General features: G+C 42.9%; 1 protein-coding gene across 3 annotated transcripts in view; it reads right to left on the bottom strand.

The window, feature by feature from the left end:
• KIAA1549 (KIAA1549 ortholog) overlaps positions 1-20,153 on the bottom strand; it is a 106,703-nt gene that overhangs the window by 8,741 nt on the left and 77,809 nt on the right. For 2 of the 3 annotated variants that reach the window (XM_033163120.1, XM_033163122.1), the window contains exons 11-18: positions 11,804-12,006; positions 10,534-10,658; positions 9,876-9,890; positions 8,119-8,324; positions 5,794-6,017; positions 3,967-4,111; positions 2,729-3,034; positions 1,491-1,543 (exon numbers count right to left, since the gene is read on the bottom strand). In XM_033163120.1, coding sequence (XP_033019011.1) covers positions 1,491-1,543; positions 2,729-3,034; positions 3,967-4,111; positions 5,794-6,017; positions 8,119-8,324; positions 9,876-9,890; positions 10,534-10,658; positions 11,804-12,006 — 1,277 coding nt within the window. The remainder of the gene's footprint in view (positions 1-1,490; positions 1,544-2,728; positions 3,035-3,966; positions 4,112-5,793; positions 6,018-8,118; positions 8,325-9,875; positions 9,891-10,533; positions 10,659-11,803; positions 12,007-20,153) is intronic. The other variant, XM_033163121.1, reaches the window with a different exon arrangement.

Here is a 20,153-nt window from a genome sequence, read left to right on the forward strand (position 1 = left end):
CCATTCATCCATTCCACTGATTTTTCTATTCCATTTTTCGTTAATAGTAATGGCGATTCCTTCCCTGACATAAATTGCTTGTTTCGAATTTGCCTCTTTGAAATTTGACTGTGCCAAGTTCCGGGAGAAACACAACAAGTAAGAGCTATGCAATAAGCATGTATTTACCATTTTTCATATTTCAGAACTTTGATTTCTGCTTGCACAGAAAGTTTAAATGCAGAATATCCAAGTAACCCGCTCCCAATTTTGTCTTGCATTTCAGTTAAGTGCTGTCTAGGTGTTGGAGCTTCTCTGTCTTACCGTACTGGAAAAGGAGTTACATGAGCAATACATGCAGCACCCAGCCTGGTTCCAGCCCACTGATAATCTTAATTACATTACTGCAGAGAAAAGGACCGATTTGTTTTTCCAGTCACTGTTCCGAGAACTGGTTATTTGAACCACTTGACTGTGACGTTGATTAACAGTTTGGTATCACAGCAACTTTTCTTCCTCCACCCCTTAAAGTTCACCAACTCCATTAAATTCAATGGGGCTTCCACAAATGGCTCACAAAAAAAAGAATGGGGTTCAGATAACCAGACAGCATTCATTAGATAAATGACTGAAAGGGCTTGCTCACTTTCTCTTTTCAGTAATGAAGAATAAATCACCACCCAAATTGCCAAATCCAGAAATAGCTGCCTACTCTGAAAGAAGAAAATCTGAGGGCAGTTAAGTGTTTTATTGCAATTGCGGCTAGTGCAGTTTAGGACAAAAATATGCTACTTTGCCTTGTTATGAGCACAGCAGAAAATTTGATTTTAGTCCTGCATGCTGTCTCAAGTGTCATGTGTGAAAAAGAAAGCAGCTTGTGGACGTTTGACACAAACACAAAAGCAAACAACGCAGAATCTCACACAATGGTCAGGATGCAATTAGTCATTACACAATGCACAAACTTAAGCTGGCTCACAGGGCGCTCCCTAATTTCTGCCACAGATCACTGGCCACCATTGGGAACGACAGCCCGACTTCAGCAGGAAAAGGGACTGAACCATGCCAGCACCTGTGTCCCCTATCATAATGTCTAGTTAGTACCTCAATATCTGGCACAAGATCAGGAAGAAAGAAGCATTTATAGTAACCATCTCCCACAGTTGCTGACGATTTTTGAAGTGAAGAAGAAGAGAAGAAGAGTTTGGATTTGATATCCCGCTTTTCACTACCCAAAGGAGTCTCAAAGCAGCTAACATTCTCCTTTCCCTTCCTCCCCCACAACAAACACTCTGTGAGGTGAGTGGGGCTGAGAGACTTCAAAGAAATGTGACTAGCCCAAGGTCACCCAGCAGCTGCATGTGGAGGAGCGGAGACACGAACCCGGTTCCCCAGATTACGAGTCTACCACTCTTAACCACTACACCATACTGGCTCTCGGTCTACAGTACTTGGAATAAAAACATCAACTAGCAGAAACGCACAAATCAAACAAACTGTCAGGGAACTACCTCTGTAGCAGGCCTGGAGCTGTTGGAGGAGTCATCCCAAATTCCATGTATCTCTGGAAAAAGACCATGCATCAGAAAGAAAACATTTTAAAGAGGAATTTAAAATTAAAACGATCTATGGCTCTAGTTTCTGAACATTTCTGAACCAAAGGAGATTAAAAACCATTTATTTATACATCACAATGGCTGCATTCAGACATAAGACTAAAACATGGCTTAGTGATATGTCAGTGTGCCTAACCCCCTCCCTGGATCTGCCAAGAGAGTGGTCAGAAGTGGTCAAGGCAACTTCAAACCTTGGGTAATGAAGCTGGCTTGTTGAAACCAACCAGTTACTGTTCGCTAAAACCCCTGTTTCAATGGCATGGGAACACACAGTTAAGTAAAACGGACAGGGAGAATTTCTAGACACCCTCTCTCAGCAGTACTGGAGGGGATTAATTAGCTCATAGACAAGTAATCTTGTTTTCAGAAATGCATTCTGAATTCTATTTGCACAACATTCACTCATAGTAATATATCTGAATTTTCTGGATTTATAAGCCGTTAAATTATTTACAGGGCTGTAGGTCTTCTTCACCCATACAGCAAATCAGCAGCATTCAGCAAAGCAGGGCACGGTGGGGGTGTGTGTGTGCTGTTTACATGGCTTCCCAATGCTGGGATCACTGCTGCTCACTGAGTCAGAGGTGGGTGAGGCAGCAAGGAAGTCAGCGTGGTGCAGGCCAATCTGACTCTCCCACGGCTGTGCCTGCACTGCACCTCACCGCATCAGCCCTGCTTCCAAATTTTCTGCTAACGGAGTGTGGCTACACTTGCTTGCCCACCTCACTTTTGTCACCACTAACAGCAGAATTAGTTTTATTTCATAAAAATTTATATGCCACTTGTGAAAAAGCTCAAAGTTAGCAGTGGTAATCAATCAATCAATCAATCAATCACTTTATATCAGCTTTAAGCTCATATTCCCCCTGGTTTCCCAGGATTCCCCCTGGTTGTAGCACCCTTATACAGAATGCATGCCAGGAGCAAATAAAAAAGATACCAAGATTCAAGAGTGCTGGGAATCCATTACTGCATACACAGTAGAGTTATACCTAAACCACCCCGAATCTTGGGGAGGGAATGGGCTAGATATCTGAAGAGATAAAAACCATGAAAGCACAATGGCAAAAGGAAGGACAGGCTCCAAAACTGCACAGTGGAGTCTTGAAATGGCCACCAACTGGGCTGCTTACTGTGTGTGTTGGACCGTACGGTGACCCCCACTGGCTGCTCGGAGTGTCCCTCGCTGCTCGAACAGGAGTGTTTGTTGGCTGCCCCGCCGACCCTCCGGAGTGTGTGATGGCAGCAGAATTGGATGCTTGGCTACTGGGGGCCACCAGGGCGAAGGCATCATCCAGGAGAGAATGCATTGTCTGCCGGGCCTCTTCAATGGATGGCTGAGGAGGGATATATTGAGCAGGGTGCGGGGGAAGGCCTGAGTACTTCCCCAAATCAGTTGAAGAAGGCGTCTGGGGTTCGGCAGGAAGGTCAGGATCAGACTGCAAAGGTTAACAGGAAGATGGCAGCATAAGGAGGAAACCCCGGCCTTAGCAGCTGTTATAATGTCCAAGTTCCCACTGTTTCAAGAACCATTTTACGTGTTGCAATGATGCCATTGCATTTTGCACATCTACCTGCAGACATTACAAGATATGCATGCGAATCATTAACAGCGCATCCCTTTGGTGGCGAGTTGTGCATAATCCAGGAAGCACTGATGCCAACAAGAAACTGACAAACCTCTCGCTCAACTTCTTCCCCATCAACCTATTTACATTGTGCACATTCTGCTGAAATTCAGAAGCCACGTGATTCATTACCCCGAACTTTCACCATTTCAGGACAGAAGATGAGGCTAATGATTAGAACATGGACTTTTCTGGATAGGCAGGGAACTGAGTGAAATCCATTGAAACGAATGAAGTCACACTAAGGGCACTTGCTTTTATAACCAAGTTTATAACAGTGAGCAGTTGCCCAGCTGTTCTCCCCAACTTTCACCTGTGCATGAGTGGGAACACATGCTGGCTTTGCCTTGGCCCCAAATGGCATTGCAGAGTGAATTGGTCCACAATGAATGAAGACTTCTTGAGTAGCCGGTTACACCTGCCCTACTACTACAACAACTACTACTACTACTACTACTACTGCTACTAATTTTATTATTATTATTATTTATACCCCGCCCATCTGGCTGGGTTGCCCCGGCCACTCTGGGCAGGTACTAGATAATGGATTTGAGAAAGGATTTATGCACAAGACGTTTGTTGTGAAAGCTCATGGTTTCACAAGGCCGTAATTCACAGTGGGCTCTTCCATTATTCAGACTCAAGCCAGCAAGACTAGCGCTTCCTGAAAGCCTTTCCCACAACCAGCGGCTTATCATACAAGTAGAAAGAAAATGCTGCCTCCCAAAAGGTTTTAAACATACAATATATGCAGAGTTGTTGACTCCTGGGGGTCTCTTGTAAGTCCCATCGCTGTCAGTTGTAATTAGCCGGTCCTTGTCAGCATCCATAGGACTTCCATTAATCTGATGCCTCCGACGCTGCTTCGGAGAACGTTTGGCTCGAGAACTAGGTAAAAATGAAAAGAAGGGAAAAGCAAAACATCTTAGGGCTTCCTAGGAGCATCCCAGTTGGGGGGCGGGGCAGTTCTGAGCCTTTTTTTCCAAGATAGCATATTTCATAAATTTAAGAGTCTTTGTAGAATCTGAGCCAAATAAAAACTTTTTGATTTGCTGAGTCTTTATAGCCTTTTCAGTTTCCATCTGTCTCTGGAAGCTCTATGCGGGGACTTTATAATCCATTTTTGCTGTTTATTGCTTTTATTTGGTCTGTTGTATTGCTTTTATTGGTGCAATAGGCTCTGAGAGTTTTGGCCAAATCTAAATAAATAGATAAATATCACAGGCAAATAGCAAGTAAACAGATAAAAGAGACGCATCACACCGTGCTGTCACCGGTCAAGCTATAAAGCTGAATTAATGGTATAAGTTTATCTTAGTGAGTTAATCAGTAATCTGGACACAAAGGCATCATTCGCACATAATAGAAAAACATGACTTAGTACTACATGGACCAAAACTTGGGCTTGTGTCCCCCCCACCAGGGATCCTGCTTTAAACCAAACTGGTCAGTTTAATGTTAAGTCAACTTAAAACAATGGCTTTTGAAGTTGGGATATTACGTTAACTGGTACGTTTTCTTTTTAATAAATATTTTTTATTAAATGTTTCTTAGTTTACAAAAATACACGCATTGTTTCTTTTTTCAAGTAGTGTTTTCTACAGATCAGTTTCATTTGTTGTGAGACATTAGTGTTGCATGCAGTAATAAGTTGGGAAGAAAAGAGGGGGAGGGAGGTGGTGAGTGGGGTGGGGGGGGCAATGCTTCAATTCTCCTAATTAGTCTTTAAGCTCCTGTTTGTTTGTAGCATGCTGAGAGGGCGTTAACCAGTATGTTTATAAACAGAATTCCTAAGTTGTACATAACGTCATGCTGAAATTCTGAAACTAAACTCAGATGTCCTCCTGCTGCTGATTCAGGAAGAGAGGGGAACGTGGAGTGTGCAAACCTTACGTTTTGCTCATGTTGTACATTGGTGGGGAACTACCAGCCCACAGGTCATTTTCAGCCAGCCACACCTGCCTGTCACTTACCTGCCACTTATATGACATTAGGTGTGGGACAGGTAAGGCCACAGTTGCAAAGGAACATTCAGGAGCTTAGAGGTTGCTTCCTATTGTTCCTTTGTAATCACGTCTTGCTGTGAGACCATCCTGGCTATGAGTCCTGGAAGACCCGCTCCCGGCCTTGTAGGTCATTCCCCACTTGGCCTTGGGAGAGCAGGGCCCTGACTGACTCCAGCTACAAAAATCTGAGGCAGCTGAAGAGGCCAGAGACCACCCTGGCTGTCTCTTAGTGCAGACCCAGGTCATCGAGCCTGAGCTTCCACAGCAGCAGGGCTGGAAGCAACAGTAGCAGCTATGTTCTACGCTTATGATAATACTTTATCCTCTTGCTAATTATGTTGTTTTAAATGAGCATTTTATATTTGACTTCCTTTAAACATTTACGATAAAAAAGTATTTTTTGTTGAATGAGCATTCTGTAGTTGACTTCCTGCTCTGTCCAATTTCCACATCCTTTTGTAAGGGAGCATGCCTACCTTGTTATCTTTTATGACAAGCATTTGCACACTTCCACATTTAACAGAGAAAGAATTCCATCCCTGGCTGTCTCTGTGTTACTGTTACCTCTTCCTGTGTTCTATGAAGACAGTAGGCATATTGCCTCCAGGGTCCAAGATCTTGTCTATCTGCATCTGTGCCTTGCGGTACATTCTCTGCTGCTCTTTGGTGTCGATGATAACCATATCATCCACAATCGGAAACTCATAGTGTCCTTTGCGCTTGGCTCGAAGCCTGATCTTGTTGCGATGATGCTCAATTTCAGATTTATGCCTCAGAGCTGTTTGTATCTTTAAAAAAAGAAAAAAGAGAGAAGCATAAACGTTTTGGAACGCACAACTTCTGTCTGCTTTGACGGAAAGTGATTATGTAGAGTTTGGAAGCAAAATGCTGAATGAACCTCCAGCTTACACCTCAATATATCATTCTCCAGCTTGCAATTCATTCACACTCATTCCAGGTAGAAGAATTTTTACATACAGCATAATGATTAACACAGCATGGGTAATTAAGAGACAGAGAGAAGGAACATACAATGCTAATAAAAATGTTTGACAAGCTGCAAATTATACTTCCTGTGGGTTGCCATAAAAGCCCAGCAGCAAGGAAATTAGAAGAGATCTAGACTACAGTTATCTGAAGCTTACACAGTGAAAAATGTGTGGGTGTGCACGCATGCATGTGTGAATGCATGCTTATGGATTAAAATCAGAGACTTTGCTTCTGCTTAGGGGCTGTTTGTGATTTATAAGACCAAACAATCTCATGGTTGGCACATTCCCACTAAATAGGAGTTTATTTGGCAACATTCATGAATATTTGGTATGTTTGGTAGAAATATGAACCTTGTGTTCTACTATATTTAAAGCCCTCCATTTTTAAAAAAAGATTTCTATTATTATTTTATTATCTTGTAATCTTATTATCCTGTTTTTAAATATAGATGGGGTGAACCTATAGAATCAGTAGCTTACTGCAATCAGCCCTTTGGAACTTTTTTCTCTGTTAGGGTGGTTTTACTTTTAAGGAAAGGGCTGGTGTTGTGATTTTTTTAATGTAGCAATGTGTATGTGATTTTTTAATATGTATATATTTTAATTGTACTAAAGCCTTATTGTTTAAATAAAGCATACTGTCTCTGACAGCAGAAATAGGGGGGCGGGACGGGGGGAATAAGAGACACGACTCAAAACACTTCCTTTCTTAGTGTGAACAGTAAGAACTATCCAACTTAGAGGAAAACACCTCTACTCTGCACTAGACCTGACTTCTCAGGGTGCAATTAATTATCCTGTGTCTGTTTTGGGACTGACCGACTTGTCACATGATCTTTACTGCAGAGATTCAGAATTATCTGCCCCAGTGGAAGCTGAATGGAAGGAGGCAAAATCAAAGCACTGGGTCATACAGAGAGGCCACGGTCATCCATTTCCCCTCTCCCCCCCATTTTTAATCTCCTCCTTTCATCAGTGTCTGGACAAAGGCTTGCTGAGGGTTTACTGCGCTTCACATTTCTCTCTGTCTGCTGTTAGTAGGGACTGGCAAACGTTCCCTCTTTCTCCTGACTGAACATGGGCACACACAATTATAAATATCTCCTTTCCTTGCCCTTCCCTTTCAACCATCACCTGCAGAACTGGGATTTACACTAAGGAATCATTGCATGGAAGAAACTGTTCTTAGAATGGAAGAAGCTAACTTCCCTCTGCTGTTCATACTCCTGTTTCCCTAAGAACCCACACACCTGCATGGCTTAGCTCAGCAAGGTAAGGCTGTGGTCACATTCAAGAGTAGGATTACTAAAACGCAGGTGCCCAGGTTTGAAAGAGGAGGGCCTGTGAGCCCTGAGATTCCCCTGCTGTGCTCTAGAGACTCTCCGAGTGACACTCAAGAGGTATATCATGGCTTGCACCAAATAATTCTGGGAACTGTGGTTCAGTGAACCTATTCAGTCATTCCTTTTCCTCAGGGAAATCTTGGGAACTGTAGATCTAAGTGGGTTGGGGAGGGGAACTGGGGATCTTTATTAAATGACTTTTCTTGTGTCACACCCACACCATACATTTTAAATGCTCTTGTTCCGCTTTAACAGTCATGACTTCCTCAAAAAAAAAAAAAAAAAGCCCTGGGGCTGTAATACGTTAAGGCTGCTAGGAACTGTAGCTCTGTGGGAGGTCTCACTATCCTTAAGAAACTACTGCTCCCTGGTTCTTTGGGGGAAGCCATGACTGTTAGAAGAGGCATAAGAGTGCTTTACCTGTACGGTGTAAAAACAGTATTTTCTATATGTCCATAGTGTACCTATGCTCTTAGTGCAAGGCGTTTTCACAGACACGACTGAACGACTGAACAACAACAACAACAAAGCAGTTTACCGAACGGATTGATTACCTCCTTGTTAATCTTGTTGGTCTCTGCTACTCGGTCAGCGAGTGGCTGGTTCTGAATTGGAGGTGCTGCAATTGGCTGCATGGCAATCAACTGGATCTTGCTAGGAACCCTTCGGCTGACCTCCGAGGAACGTGACATTCTGTCCACATGCTCAAAGATGGAGGCTGAAGAGTGTTGCTCTGTTCCATTGCTGATCTGCGGAGGGGCTGAATTTTTAAAAGTACGAATGAAAGGCAGTAAATATACTGTTTCAAGCTCCAAAGAATGGAAGGTTTTGCAAAAAAAAAAAAAAAAAAAAATCGGCATCAAGAGATTGGCCCACCATCTGAATTACACCTTTTGAACAAAAACAAATTACCACAATACTAATAACATGAGTGTATGGGATTGTGACACACACACACACAAAGAGAGAGAGAGAGAGATTGTAAGAAGACAGGCAAGGCCTTTAGATAATTTTTCTGTTCTCTGTGCTTGTAATGTTTTGAATTGTTCAATTATTCTCTTGTTTTCCTGTACTGTATACCAATTTAGGGGCCCTTGTTTAGGGCTGAACAGCAGTCTAGAAAGGCCCTTAAAAATAAAAATAAACGGCTTTGTTTTCCTCTGGGTGACTCACACTGTTACTTGAATATTTTGAAGCTAGTTCTGCAGTGCTTTCAACATCTCTCAGTCTCTCTATCTCAATCTGTCTGTCTCTCTGTGTTTGTATCACCCTTGCAGCTACAGGTTTAAGTGTGGTGTGGGGTACAGGAGAGCTGAGAGCAGGAAGCTCCTCTATTTTGTGGATGGAAAAGGGCCTACAATAAATACACAGAGAAAGACGAATAGAGGGCGGTTCAAATGCTGCACACAGTACAAGTTAATTAATTCCTAGAAGGTTTATCCACTACAGCCAGAATCGCTCCTTATGCCAAAAATAGTTTCATTGCACTTTCCAGGGCTTAAAAGGTTTTCCTTATAGAAGCCACATGATATTTCTCAATGAACAGCCCATTTAATCTTTGACAAATTGAGAAGATGATGAAATTCAAAAAGGCTGGAAAAGGCTAAACTGAGATGGGCAAGTTCCTAGCTCCAATATGGCCTCACTTCATACAATGCTAAACGTATTACATGAATGAGTCTTGTGTTCTTTCCTGCTTTGATGTGGCTTAAGGGCTAAATATGTGCACATAACATTGCCCCAGAGTTGTTGTTGTTGTCATTTTAAGGAGCACACCAAAGCCTTTTTTATAAATAGGTAACCACACACATGAAATTCTGTAGGGGGTGAAAGGAGCATTTGGAAATACAGTACCAGGTGGGAAAACAGTTAAATCACTTCTGGCTACCCCATTCTATTTTCCCCTTCTCAAATAGGACTTGTTTATGAACAGTGGGGCACTATTACACCCATTAACATGTATCATATAGAAGGGAGAGGAACAGTTCAGCAACGGAGCCCATGTTTTGCATGCAGAAGGCCGAGATTCAGCTCCTGTCATCTCCAGCTGAATAGCCAGGTAGCAAGTGATGTGACAGACGTCAACAAGAGAGAATAGGTAAAATGGAAGCAACTTCCTATGTGCATATAATTATCCTTTATTGGCAGATGGGATGCCTTTAATGGTTCCCATTGGCTATAACACGAGGAAACATCCAAAAGCCAGCCCTAGCTATTAGGTACTGAAAGCCAAGCCCTTTCCACACACATTTGCAATTGAGATGACTCTCTCATCTTAGGCTTATTGCACATTTTTTGGGGGGAAACTTACCCACTCGGTTTACTCCTGGAGCATCAAGAGAAAGATAAAAACAGTGTTGTTATAATTCAGCAAGTAGTGACAGAAGGAGAGTCAGATGCTCCCGAAAAGAACGCAGGTATATCTATTTCCAAATTTCAACAAAAGGGAGTTGATTCAAATGTTTAAAAAAGCAAATGGCACAGGTTTTTTGTGAGTGTGCACTAGCAATGCAGAATGAATGAATGCTTCCATGGTGCTTCACCGTGAGATACACAGGTTTTGTTTTGTTTTTTGAGGCGGGACTGCTTTAAACCACCTATCACCACCCCCACCCCACCCCCTGCATTCTGGAGAAATGCACTGCATGATCAAAACAAAATAAAAATAAAAAATAAAAAAAATCCTTCCAGTAGCACCTTGGAGACCAACTACCTATCTGTAACTGGCACTGCATGATGTTTTTTTTTTTTTTTTTTTTAAGGACTGAATCAGATCTGAATGACTACAACAATTTGCCTTCTAGCCATGTGGTATATAACAACAACAACAACAACAACAACAACAACAATAGATGCGTTTCAAGCTGTGCCCAGACAAATGACTCAGCAGATTCCCTATTCCTGGCACACCTGTGTGATTTGTGAATGAATACAAGAAGAAGAGTGCAGTGCATGAGAAGGCAACATACCAGACTTGTTGACTCTGTGTGGCTTGACTTCATTTGCAGCTATCTGTGGTCTTGCAGGCCCTTCTCCTGTTTCTCGGCCACTGGACTGCTCACTTGCTGTGGAGTCTGCATCTGACGGGGAAACTCTGCAGGCATCAGGTCCCAAACAAACAAACAAACAACAATTAAAATGGCTGCATATTATTTTGAATGTTTAGATTTTACCTTTCTTCCATGACAGAACACAAGGCGGTACACAAAGTGTTCTCAGGTAGCTTCTCATTCAGACACAAGACCAGACACAAGACTTGTTTAGCTTCTGTAAGCTTTTTATTCCTCTGCATTGTGTTTTTAACTGATTTAATGCTATGCAGCCTGCTTTCAAAGTGCTTTCTGTTTTCTGACTCTGTAGTTATGTTTTATTAATTTATGTTGCATTTTTACTGTGGTTGTGAGTTTTTATTTTTTATTTTATTTTTTTTAAACTTGTTCTTGTTTATAATATAAGCCACTGCTATACTTTGGTTGTATGCAAGCCTATAAATATTATCAATCCATCAACAATCTAAAATAGAACCTCCATATACAGCGGCTGCCAACCTCTAGGAACTGGGCTCACTGTAGCCCCCTCCCACATGCTAAACATGCACTGGCTAGTGCTGTTCTCAAGACTTCCATGTGCTGAGCGCATGTGACCCTTTGCAGATACCCACCCTGAGAGCACAGCCATTGGCGGGGGGGGGGGGGGAGCTGAGCCAGCACACAGGGATGGCGTCACAGGGGTGGGGGCCAGGAAGCACTTTCTCTTAACGGCACAAAGGGGTCTTTTGTGGCTTGCTAGTCTTATGGTCTCCATGACCAATCCAAATTGGGATTGAAATGAGCATTTTAGAGGCGAACAAGGCAGGGAATGAAAGAATCACCTTGGGACTTTAGCTATGAATTGACTTCTGTCAGTTTACCCACCAGGTTGTAAAGGCTAGAAAGATCAGAAAGTTTAGCTGTGCAATCACGTTTAGTGCCCACATGCCCACTGCCTATCCTGGCTCATCTCATACTTCTAAGTGAAAAATCACTACAATTAAGAAGCACAGCAGAAGAACCTAAAAAAAAAGAAAAGAAAAGAAAAGAAAAGAACGAGACACAAATCCTGGTGGATTAATGTAAAAGGCAACTTCCTGAGCAAAGGCTATTCAAACTGAGAAATAAAAGCCCTTATGAAGCAAAAATAATCCCCCACAACTAATTAACTTTAATCTGTGCCAAGCAGTTTCTCATCAACTGAACTGACCTCCCTCTGTGTCGGACATTCTTGGATGGCTTTGAAGAGATCTTTGCTTTAGGGCTCGGCAGGTCACCGTTTTCGGAGGGTGTGGTGTCCTTAATTGGTCCCGGTAGAGGAGTTGGCTCATGTATGATCAGGATGTCATCTTTGTTGTGCTGCCCTAAATGCTGCTTTGCAAAATCAAACCCCTTCACACTGGGGGCTTGCAGCTAGAGGGTTAAAAAAATAAATTGAAAAGGGAAGACAAAAAATAATAATAATGAGCCAATATGGTAAAACACGCAAACCAAAATCTGGCTGGTAAGTCCTGCAGGATGACATATTACCACGAAAATACAACAGAAATACATGAACTACCAAGGGTGGAGGGAGGGGAGAGACACCCTGAAAGTATGGGTGTGATCTGGATTTTTGTTACACAAAGTTAACCCGCTTCTGCTGTCCAAAATCAGTATCTTGTGAAAGAGGCCCTGAACTGCCTCTTTGAACAATGTCCAGAAGCAAAGCCTTTAAAAAGGGAACACAACCCACAACGCAATACGAAGTGTGTGTCTACAATGTCCAGAGACACCTCTCACACACAAAAAAACAGCTGGAGAAGATATGAGTAGGTGCTACAGAGATGCCCAGAGGCTTGAGAGGCCATTGGGCACCATTACCTCCTTCCCTAATTTGGCATTTCTGCTTTGGACACACCTTCCATTTGCTCATAATGAACTAGTTTGCATATCACACTAAGTTACACTTTCTTCTGAACCACAGCTTAATCACAAACAAGCCCCGCAGCCTCCACGGATGCTGTTCATGGTACAAGCGACATTACAGCACGGCATGCTGCGTTGTATGAAGTTGGGTTGTGGTTTGTTTGAAACACGAGTGGTAAATCCGAAATAAGCCACGGTTTATTATTGGCTTATTTCTGGCTTGCCACTCATGGCTTGTTTGGAACAAACTGTGACACAAGTGCTAGTGCAAGAATGGTTGACCACAGGGGAGAAGAATGGAAAGAAACTCTGCAACTATGGGGTGCGGCGCTCATCTTGCTTTCAGGCCGAGGGAGCCGGCGTTTGTCTGCAGGCAGCTTTCCGGGTCATGTGGCCAGCATGACTAAACTGCTTCTGGTGCAATGGAACACTGTGACGGAAACCAGAGCACACAGAAACGTCGTTTATCTTCCTGCCGCAGCGATACCTACTTATCTACTTGCACTGGTGTGCTTTCGAACTGCTAGGTTGGCAGGAGCTGAGACAGAGCAACGGGAGCTCACCCTGTCATACGAATTCAAACTGCCGACCTTCCGATCGGCAAGCCCAAAAGGCTCCGTGATTTAGACCACAGCGCCACCCGCATCCTACAGACTGGAAAGAAGGGCAGAGTTAAAGTGAGTGGCAGGTAGAAACTACCAGTTTTTTTAAAAAAAATGGCTGTTGGGGTGAGGAGTGCTTGTGAGAGACAAAGTGAGAGGCAATGAAAATCTATGCAGAAAGCTTTAAACTCTGTATATACTATGTTCCTTAGTAAGATATATATTTATATTATAACATTGCGTTCTGGTCAAGGTAGATGTTAAGGTAAGCCTATTTCGCCACAATGTCTTGTGTAGATGTATTTGAGTAAGAATATAAAGAAGGACAGATTCACTAGAAGGACAGATCCTGAAGTTGAGGCTCCAGTACTTTGGCCACCTCATGAGAAGAGAAGACTCTCTAGAAAAGACCCTGATGCTGGGAAAGATGGAGGGCACAAGGAGAAGGAGACGACAGAGGATGAGATGGTTGGACAGTGTTCTCGAAGCTACTAACATGAGTTTGGCCAAAGTGCGAGAGGCAGTGAAAGATAGGCGTGCCTGGCGTGCTCTGGTCCATGGGGTCACGAAGAGTCGGACACGACTGAACGACTGAACAACAACAACAAAGAATATAAAGAGAGAGCCCTACAGCTCTCTATTATAAAGTCACTTACGTGGTGGTATCAGGTATTTTAAGAGAAGTCTGGGCACAGCAGAGTAGCTGCGGGACCGACCTTTGTGACCACATGAGGACAGGACATTGCAAGGGACCCCAGGAACATCACATAAACAAACCACGATCCAGGCTGACCCATCACAGCAAACCAGACTATGATGTTGCTGTGCCACATGCAGCAAGCACCCAGACGGGTGAGGGAAGCCGCACACAATGTGGGAAGCATGTTCATGATTAACGAACTGTGCCTTATAGAGTGCAAGTGCAAAAACAGTTCATTCTCATTTATTTAATTAAAGGGGAGGGGGTCGTTCTTAATGCAAACCTGAGATTTCCAGAAATGCAAACGTGTACACATAAATCAAATACACAGAAATGTCATTCACATGTTCTATTAGTTACGTTTGCGAAAAATGGCATGGAATCTTTTATTTTTTCAGCCACACAACATTAAACAAAATGAGTTGCTTACTACTGAACGATATGGTGTTCCCCCTACCTTGTCTGTATTGCATAACAGGCTGGAGAAAGCTGCACTCTCAGTCTGAACCAGCAGATGGGGATAATAAGCATTAAAGGCAAATATGCTTTCTGTCTACTTCCTTGCATATTATGCAGACAGCTAATGCAATCAGGCTTTCAGGTCAATAGTACAGACACAAGTGGGACCCTGCAACAAAATGTTGCAGGAGTGCTCCTCTTCAGGATCCCAGTGAGCCAGGCAAAATTTCCTGTGGGATATTACAAGCTCTTAGGGAAACAGTGGAGAACCTGTGGTCTGCAAGATGCTGTTGGATTTCTAACTCCCATCAGCCCCAGCCAGTATAGCCAGTGACCAGGAATGATGGGAGCTATATGGGAGCTGCATCTTGAGAGTCAATATCACTCTTCCCCATCCCAATTTCCCATTCTTCTTTTTCAGCCGACACAGTGAGAGCACTAAGCATGCTCAGTCCTTATTGACATATTGACATATTAACATATTGACATATTAACATATTGAGGTTGAATCCTGACAAGACAGAAGTACTATTCTGGGGGGACAGGAGGCAGGCAGGTGTGGAGGACTCCCTGGTCCTGAATGGGGTAACTGTGCCCCTGAAGGACCAGGTGCGCAGCCTGGGAGTCATTTTGGACTCACAGCTGTCCATGGAGGCGCAGGTCAATTCTGTGTCTAAGGGAGTTCTTTACCAGCTCCATCTGGTACGCAGGTTGACGCGGACTGTCTCGCCAGAGTGGTGCACGCTCTGGTTATCTCTCGCTTGGACTACTGCAATGCACTCTATGTGGGGCTACCTTTGAAGGTGACCCGGAAACTACAACTAATCCAGAATGTGGCAGCTTCAGTTTGTGAAGTACTTCAGTTTGGAACCCACAGATTCCAATCTGTTTCTTCCTCCCATAAGAACGGCCTGCAGGGTCAGTGGCTATGGGAAGCGAACAAGCAGGGAACAAGCTCAGTTGGTAGCGCATGAGACTCTTAATCTAAGGATCGTGGGTTCAAGTCCCACGTTGGGCAAGAGGTTCCTGCATTGCAGGGGATTTTATTACATGACCCTTGTGGTCCCTTCCAACTCTTGTCATTCTGTGAGCCTGTGTGCAAACAGCATTCTACCTAGTTATGATTCCCAGCTATTGGGATTCAGAGGTATACTGCCTCCAATTGTGGAGGAAGAATACAGCCATCATGGCTACTAGCACCCACTGAGAGCCTTTTCCTATGAAAGGATCAGCAGTTGGAGAACTGGGGGTGCTATTGGTGCATATGGTTTCTGACCACAGCACCCTGGGAACTTCTGAATGCCATCACTGTTTTCAAACACATCTGCTGCTTTGAAAGCTGCTTACAGCCTAGTTCTGGTTTTCCTTCAGACTGGATCAGTCTACTGAGCTTCATCTTCTCTTCCCTATCAACTGGTTTCGCTTCTCGCAGGAGCGGCTGTGCAAACACTGGACTGGTGCCTGGGTGCCGTGGTGGGCTGGAAGAGGGGAGAGGGAAAATAAACGGAGCTTGAATTCTGGCAAGGCAAGAGGCTCTGTGGGTTTGTGGTTCTTGTATCCGGTAAGTTGGGTCAATTGCCTACCCTGGAGCAGGTACATAGTCTGGAGGTTCTCCTGCATTCAAGTTTGCCATTGGACTTCCAGGTGGCCTCATGGACTGGGAGCATCTTTAACCAGCTTTGGCTGATAAAACAGCTGTGACCATTCCTGGAACAGCTTGACCAGTGTAGCCTAGGCAATAACCTCTGTTTTAGCAGTTAGGATTACTGCCGTTCTTTTCGTTCCTTCAACCAGGCCTTTTGCTAATTAATATTCTACAGCCTTTTAAATGTGTTTGTGCTACTGTTTTGTTCTTTTTGTTTTAACTATTTATTTGTGTTTTTATCTTGCGAGACGCCCCGAGACCTTTTGATGAAGGGTGGTTTATAAATCTAATAAATAATAATAGTAATAAATAAATAAATTCTTATTTTTGTTCGCTGCTTGGAGTGGAAGGGAAAAGCAGGAGATACACACACACACACACACACACACACACACGAAACTCGAAAAATTAGAATATTGTGGAAAGGTTCGTTTCTTTCGTAATTCAACTTAAAAGTTGAAACTAATATATGAGATAGATTCATGACATGCAAAGCGAGATATGTCACGCCTTTATTTGTTATAATTGTAATGATTATGGTGTACAGCTGATGAGAACCCCAAATTAACAATCTCAACTTTGGGGTTTTCATCAGCTGTACACCATAATCATCAAAATTATAACAAACAAAGGATTGACATATCTCGCTTCGCATGTCATGAGTCTATCTCATATATTAAACTCCAGTAGCTAATGAAAACAATTGCTTACATAAATGGACTTTCCCACGATATTCAAATCTCACCTGTGTATGTGTGTGTGTGTGTGTGTGTGCACGTGTGTGTGTGTGTGTGTATATATATATATATATATATATATCAGAGTGGTACTCAAGAAGTGATACAATACGTAGGCAATAACTGTGTAAGATAATTCACTTATTTTCCTGTAGATATAGGTAAATGAACATGTGCTATCTACGCAAGTATTATTTATATATGCGTTCCCATGTGCAAAATGCCCTTTTGTTCTGCTGAGGATATGTACAAACTGATATGGAAGCTGCCAAAGCACACTGCTTAATGAGTAAGGACCCATATCTGACCCCAGGAATAATAATATTTCAGCTTTGGCAGCTAATCTGTGAGCAGCTCTGGAGACCCTGTAAAAACGTCTTGGTGAATTATGACCTGGCAAAAATGCTAGTGTATACAGTTCTGGAAAACTGGTGGTGGTGGGAAATAGGAAACACACCCACCCACAAAACGGAGCTTTAAGAAATGCTTTGAATCCAGTTGTCTTTTAAAAAATCTGTAGGAAATTAAAAGCCAATAAGCAAAGCACTTGTGCGGAAATGACTTCAGTTTAGGGTCAGCAGAAACTCAGCCGCAGACTTTATATCCCAGCCTGATGTTCAAAGTGTGATAATAGATGCATGCTGCTATTCGTCAAGGCAACAGAGAGAATGATAAAGGACAAATAAATAACAAAATATCTACGTCCTTGCATTCCTAGCTGCATCCGCAAAGGAATATATTTTACCACAAAGTACAATGTGAGTCTTTGGTCAAGATACAAAAATCTCACTTGTGCCACAATCCTATGCATTTTCGCTTGCAAGTAAACCCTACAGTTCAAATGCATTCATTCAATCATGAGAGCTGGAAAATGGCTTAGGAAGGAAAGGAAGGATTCCAACAAGTACCCTGAAGGACAGGCCTGGAGCTGTGGGTGCCGTGAGGGCTGTAGAACCACCAGCATGACCTCTGTTGAGGAGGAAGAAACAGAGGGGGAAGGACTGATTGAATTGTGAGAACCTGTGTTGGAAGGAGGGGATCTCCACTCTCCACCCCAACTTCAACCACTTTGGAAGTGGGAGCAGGGATGCCAACCTTCTTCCAGAGCATAGAGCCTCAGTGGAGGCTGGGGAGGGTCTGATCAGCCGTGAGGGGTGAGTGAACAGCAACTGAACTAGAGCCAGAACAACAGGGTGCAATCTTGTTGCCTAGAACCAGATGCCGCCTTCACAGATGGGAGCAGACCCACCTGCCCCAATGGATCACACCCTTGCAATCTCATTTTTCCTGCAAGGCAAGTATTGTGAGTGACCACACTACACCTAATCTTTAAAAGCTTGGTAGGAGAGACAGGAAACTTGTTGAGACATATTCGTTGCTTATGTCCATTTCTGAACTTCTTGCCTTGCACTTGGACTCCTAAATCATCACTCCTGAACACCGCGCCTCCTGCCAAGCCTGGGCCGTTGCTTGTCGGACTAAAGATCTCCTTCTTAATTAAAAGTAAGAGACTTTGTCTCTCTGTGTTGGATGGGAGCCAGGGGGTAGGTTGCTCAGCCCTGATACAGAGTCATATCTGCATATCAGCAGAACATATTTGGCAATTCTCATATGTGACTGATTTGGAATGAAGCTTCATCAACTAAGAAAAAACGCACCGTTGCCATTTAAGAATATTCATCTAGTTAAGAAAATGACATATTTCCAGGCTGAAAATACAAGAGGCAAAAACTGAAGTGATTTATAAATGTCACCACTGATTTAATTTTATTTCTCAAGGAAATGAAATCCTTATCCAACGTGACAAAACAGATCGCATCAAGGTGAAGTTCTTAAAATGCATGGTAACTTATAGAGTGGATCTTTAATATTTTACAAAGCTCCTTGGGCTAAAAAGGCTGCTCTGTCTCAGAATCTACTGGAGCAGTAAGGGCTGAGTTTTACCCGCCTTTTAAAGCACCCATGTCAGAAACTCACAGCTAGTTTTAGTATACTGTTCCACCTACCTACAAATAGATTCTTTATAGGCTACATGAAGGTAGCTGTTGAAGACATTGGCTCCTTTTGCACTATGCAAGAGAAAGGCTATGACATGAATTATCGTATTTTGCTCAATATGAATGTTAAGGGATAGTTGGACAATAGTTAGACCTTTATGGTCCTTTTTTAATTTATGAGAGAATATTGTGGTTCTTCAAGGCACTTCATGTTTAATACTCATGTTCTACAGATCACAGAGTCTACACTTACAGAAAAAGCCACAAGTTTATGCTAATATCCAAATGAAGAATTTTACAGATGCACTGAAGGAAAGGAGAAAAAAGTATATAGCATTCCACAGCAAGAAAGAATAAAAGAGTGAAAAATGAACAAAACTGATTCAACTGTTTCTGGTCCATTTGTAAATGCGGAAGATCTCTGAAGCATGAAAAGCCGTGAGCAGTTAGTGAACCTAAGCCTAAAATAGTATATTGTTCCAGGAGGAACCAATTTTCTTGAAGCCCAAGTTGACAGAGTACTTTGGAGAAGTGGCTTTGGACACTGATGATAATACAGGAAGAGTGGGCTCTCCTTCCTAAATCTAAGCCTTATGAGGAATGGTTGAAGCAGCTGGGCATGTTTAGCCTGGAAAAGAGGAGTCTGAGAGGCGATATGATAGCCATCTTCAAATATTTCACAAGGAAGATGGAGCCAGCTTGTTTTCTCCTGCTTAGGAGGGTAGGACTCAAACCAATGGCTTCAAGTTACAAGAAAGGAGATTCTGACTAAAATCAGGAAGAACTTTCTGACAGTAAGAGCTGTTCAACAGTGGAATGATCTTCCTCGGGAGATTGGGGATTCCCTCCCTTGAAGATTTTAAAGCAGAAATTGGATGGCTATCTGTCATGGATGCTTCAGCTGAGGTTCCTTCATTGCAATTCTATGATTCTAACACACACCTCTTCTCCTGGAAAAGACGGTCTTAATGCAGGTAGCACATGCATTCAACTTAAAGATTCCTAGGTGAATTCTATAGTTTGCATTTAAAGGAGCTACTTCTTTTTATTTATTTTTTAAAGCCCTTATCCAAAGCACTGCAAGTGGTTTCAATACATGATGGCATTTAGAACTCAAAACCGTACACCTGCCTCTCCTAGGCAGAATTCTGCCTTGAATTATCAACACAGACAAAGGAAAGCAGAGAACACAGAAGTCACTGGTTCAGAAGTTCGTCTAAGGTTGTAACTGTGACTGACCTCAATTCCACCATTCAGACTCAACAACGAAGAGAGAAGTGCAGGCTGTCGTTCATTTGTTCTGGTGACTTCACAACATTAAACACTTTCTACCTCTCTCATCTTTCACATGATTAATTAAGGCCAGCAGAGAGTACGGCACATAGCGCAGGACTCCTGCAGCCTACCAGTCTCTGGGCACAAGAAGACCGTGCTGTTATGACTGCAACACTCACACAAAGACCAGACAATCATGAATACTGTGGTCAGTGCTTGGATCTATTCTCCGCAACC

The sequence above is a fragment of the Lacerta agilis genome, chromosome 10 (genome assembly GCF_009819535.1).
Source record: "Lacerta agilis isolate rLacAgi1 chromosome 10, rLacAgi1.pri, whole genome shotgun sequence".
NCBI classification, from domain to species: Eukaryota; Metazoa; Chordata; class Lepidosauria; order Squamata; family Lacertidae; genus Lacerta; species Lacerta agilis.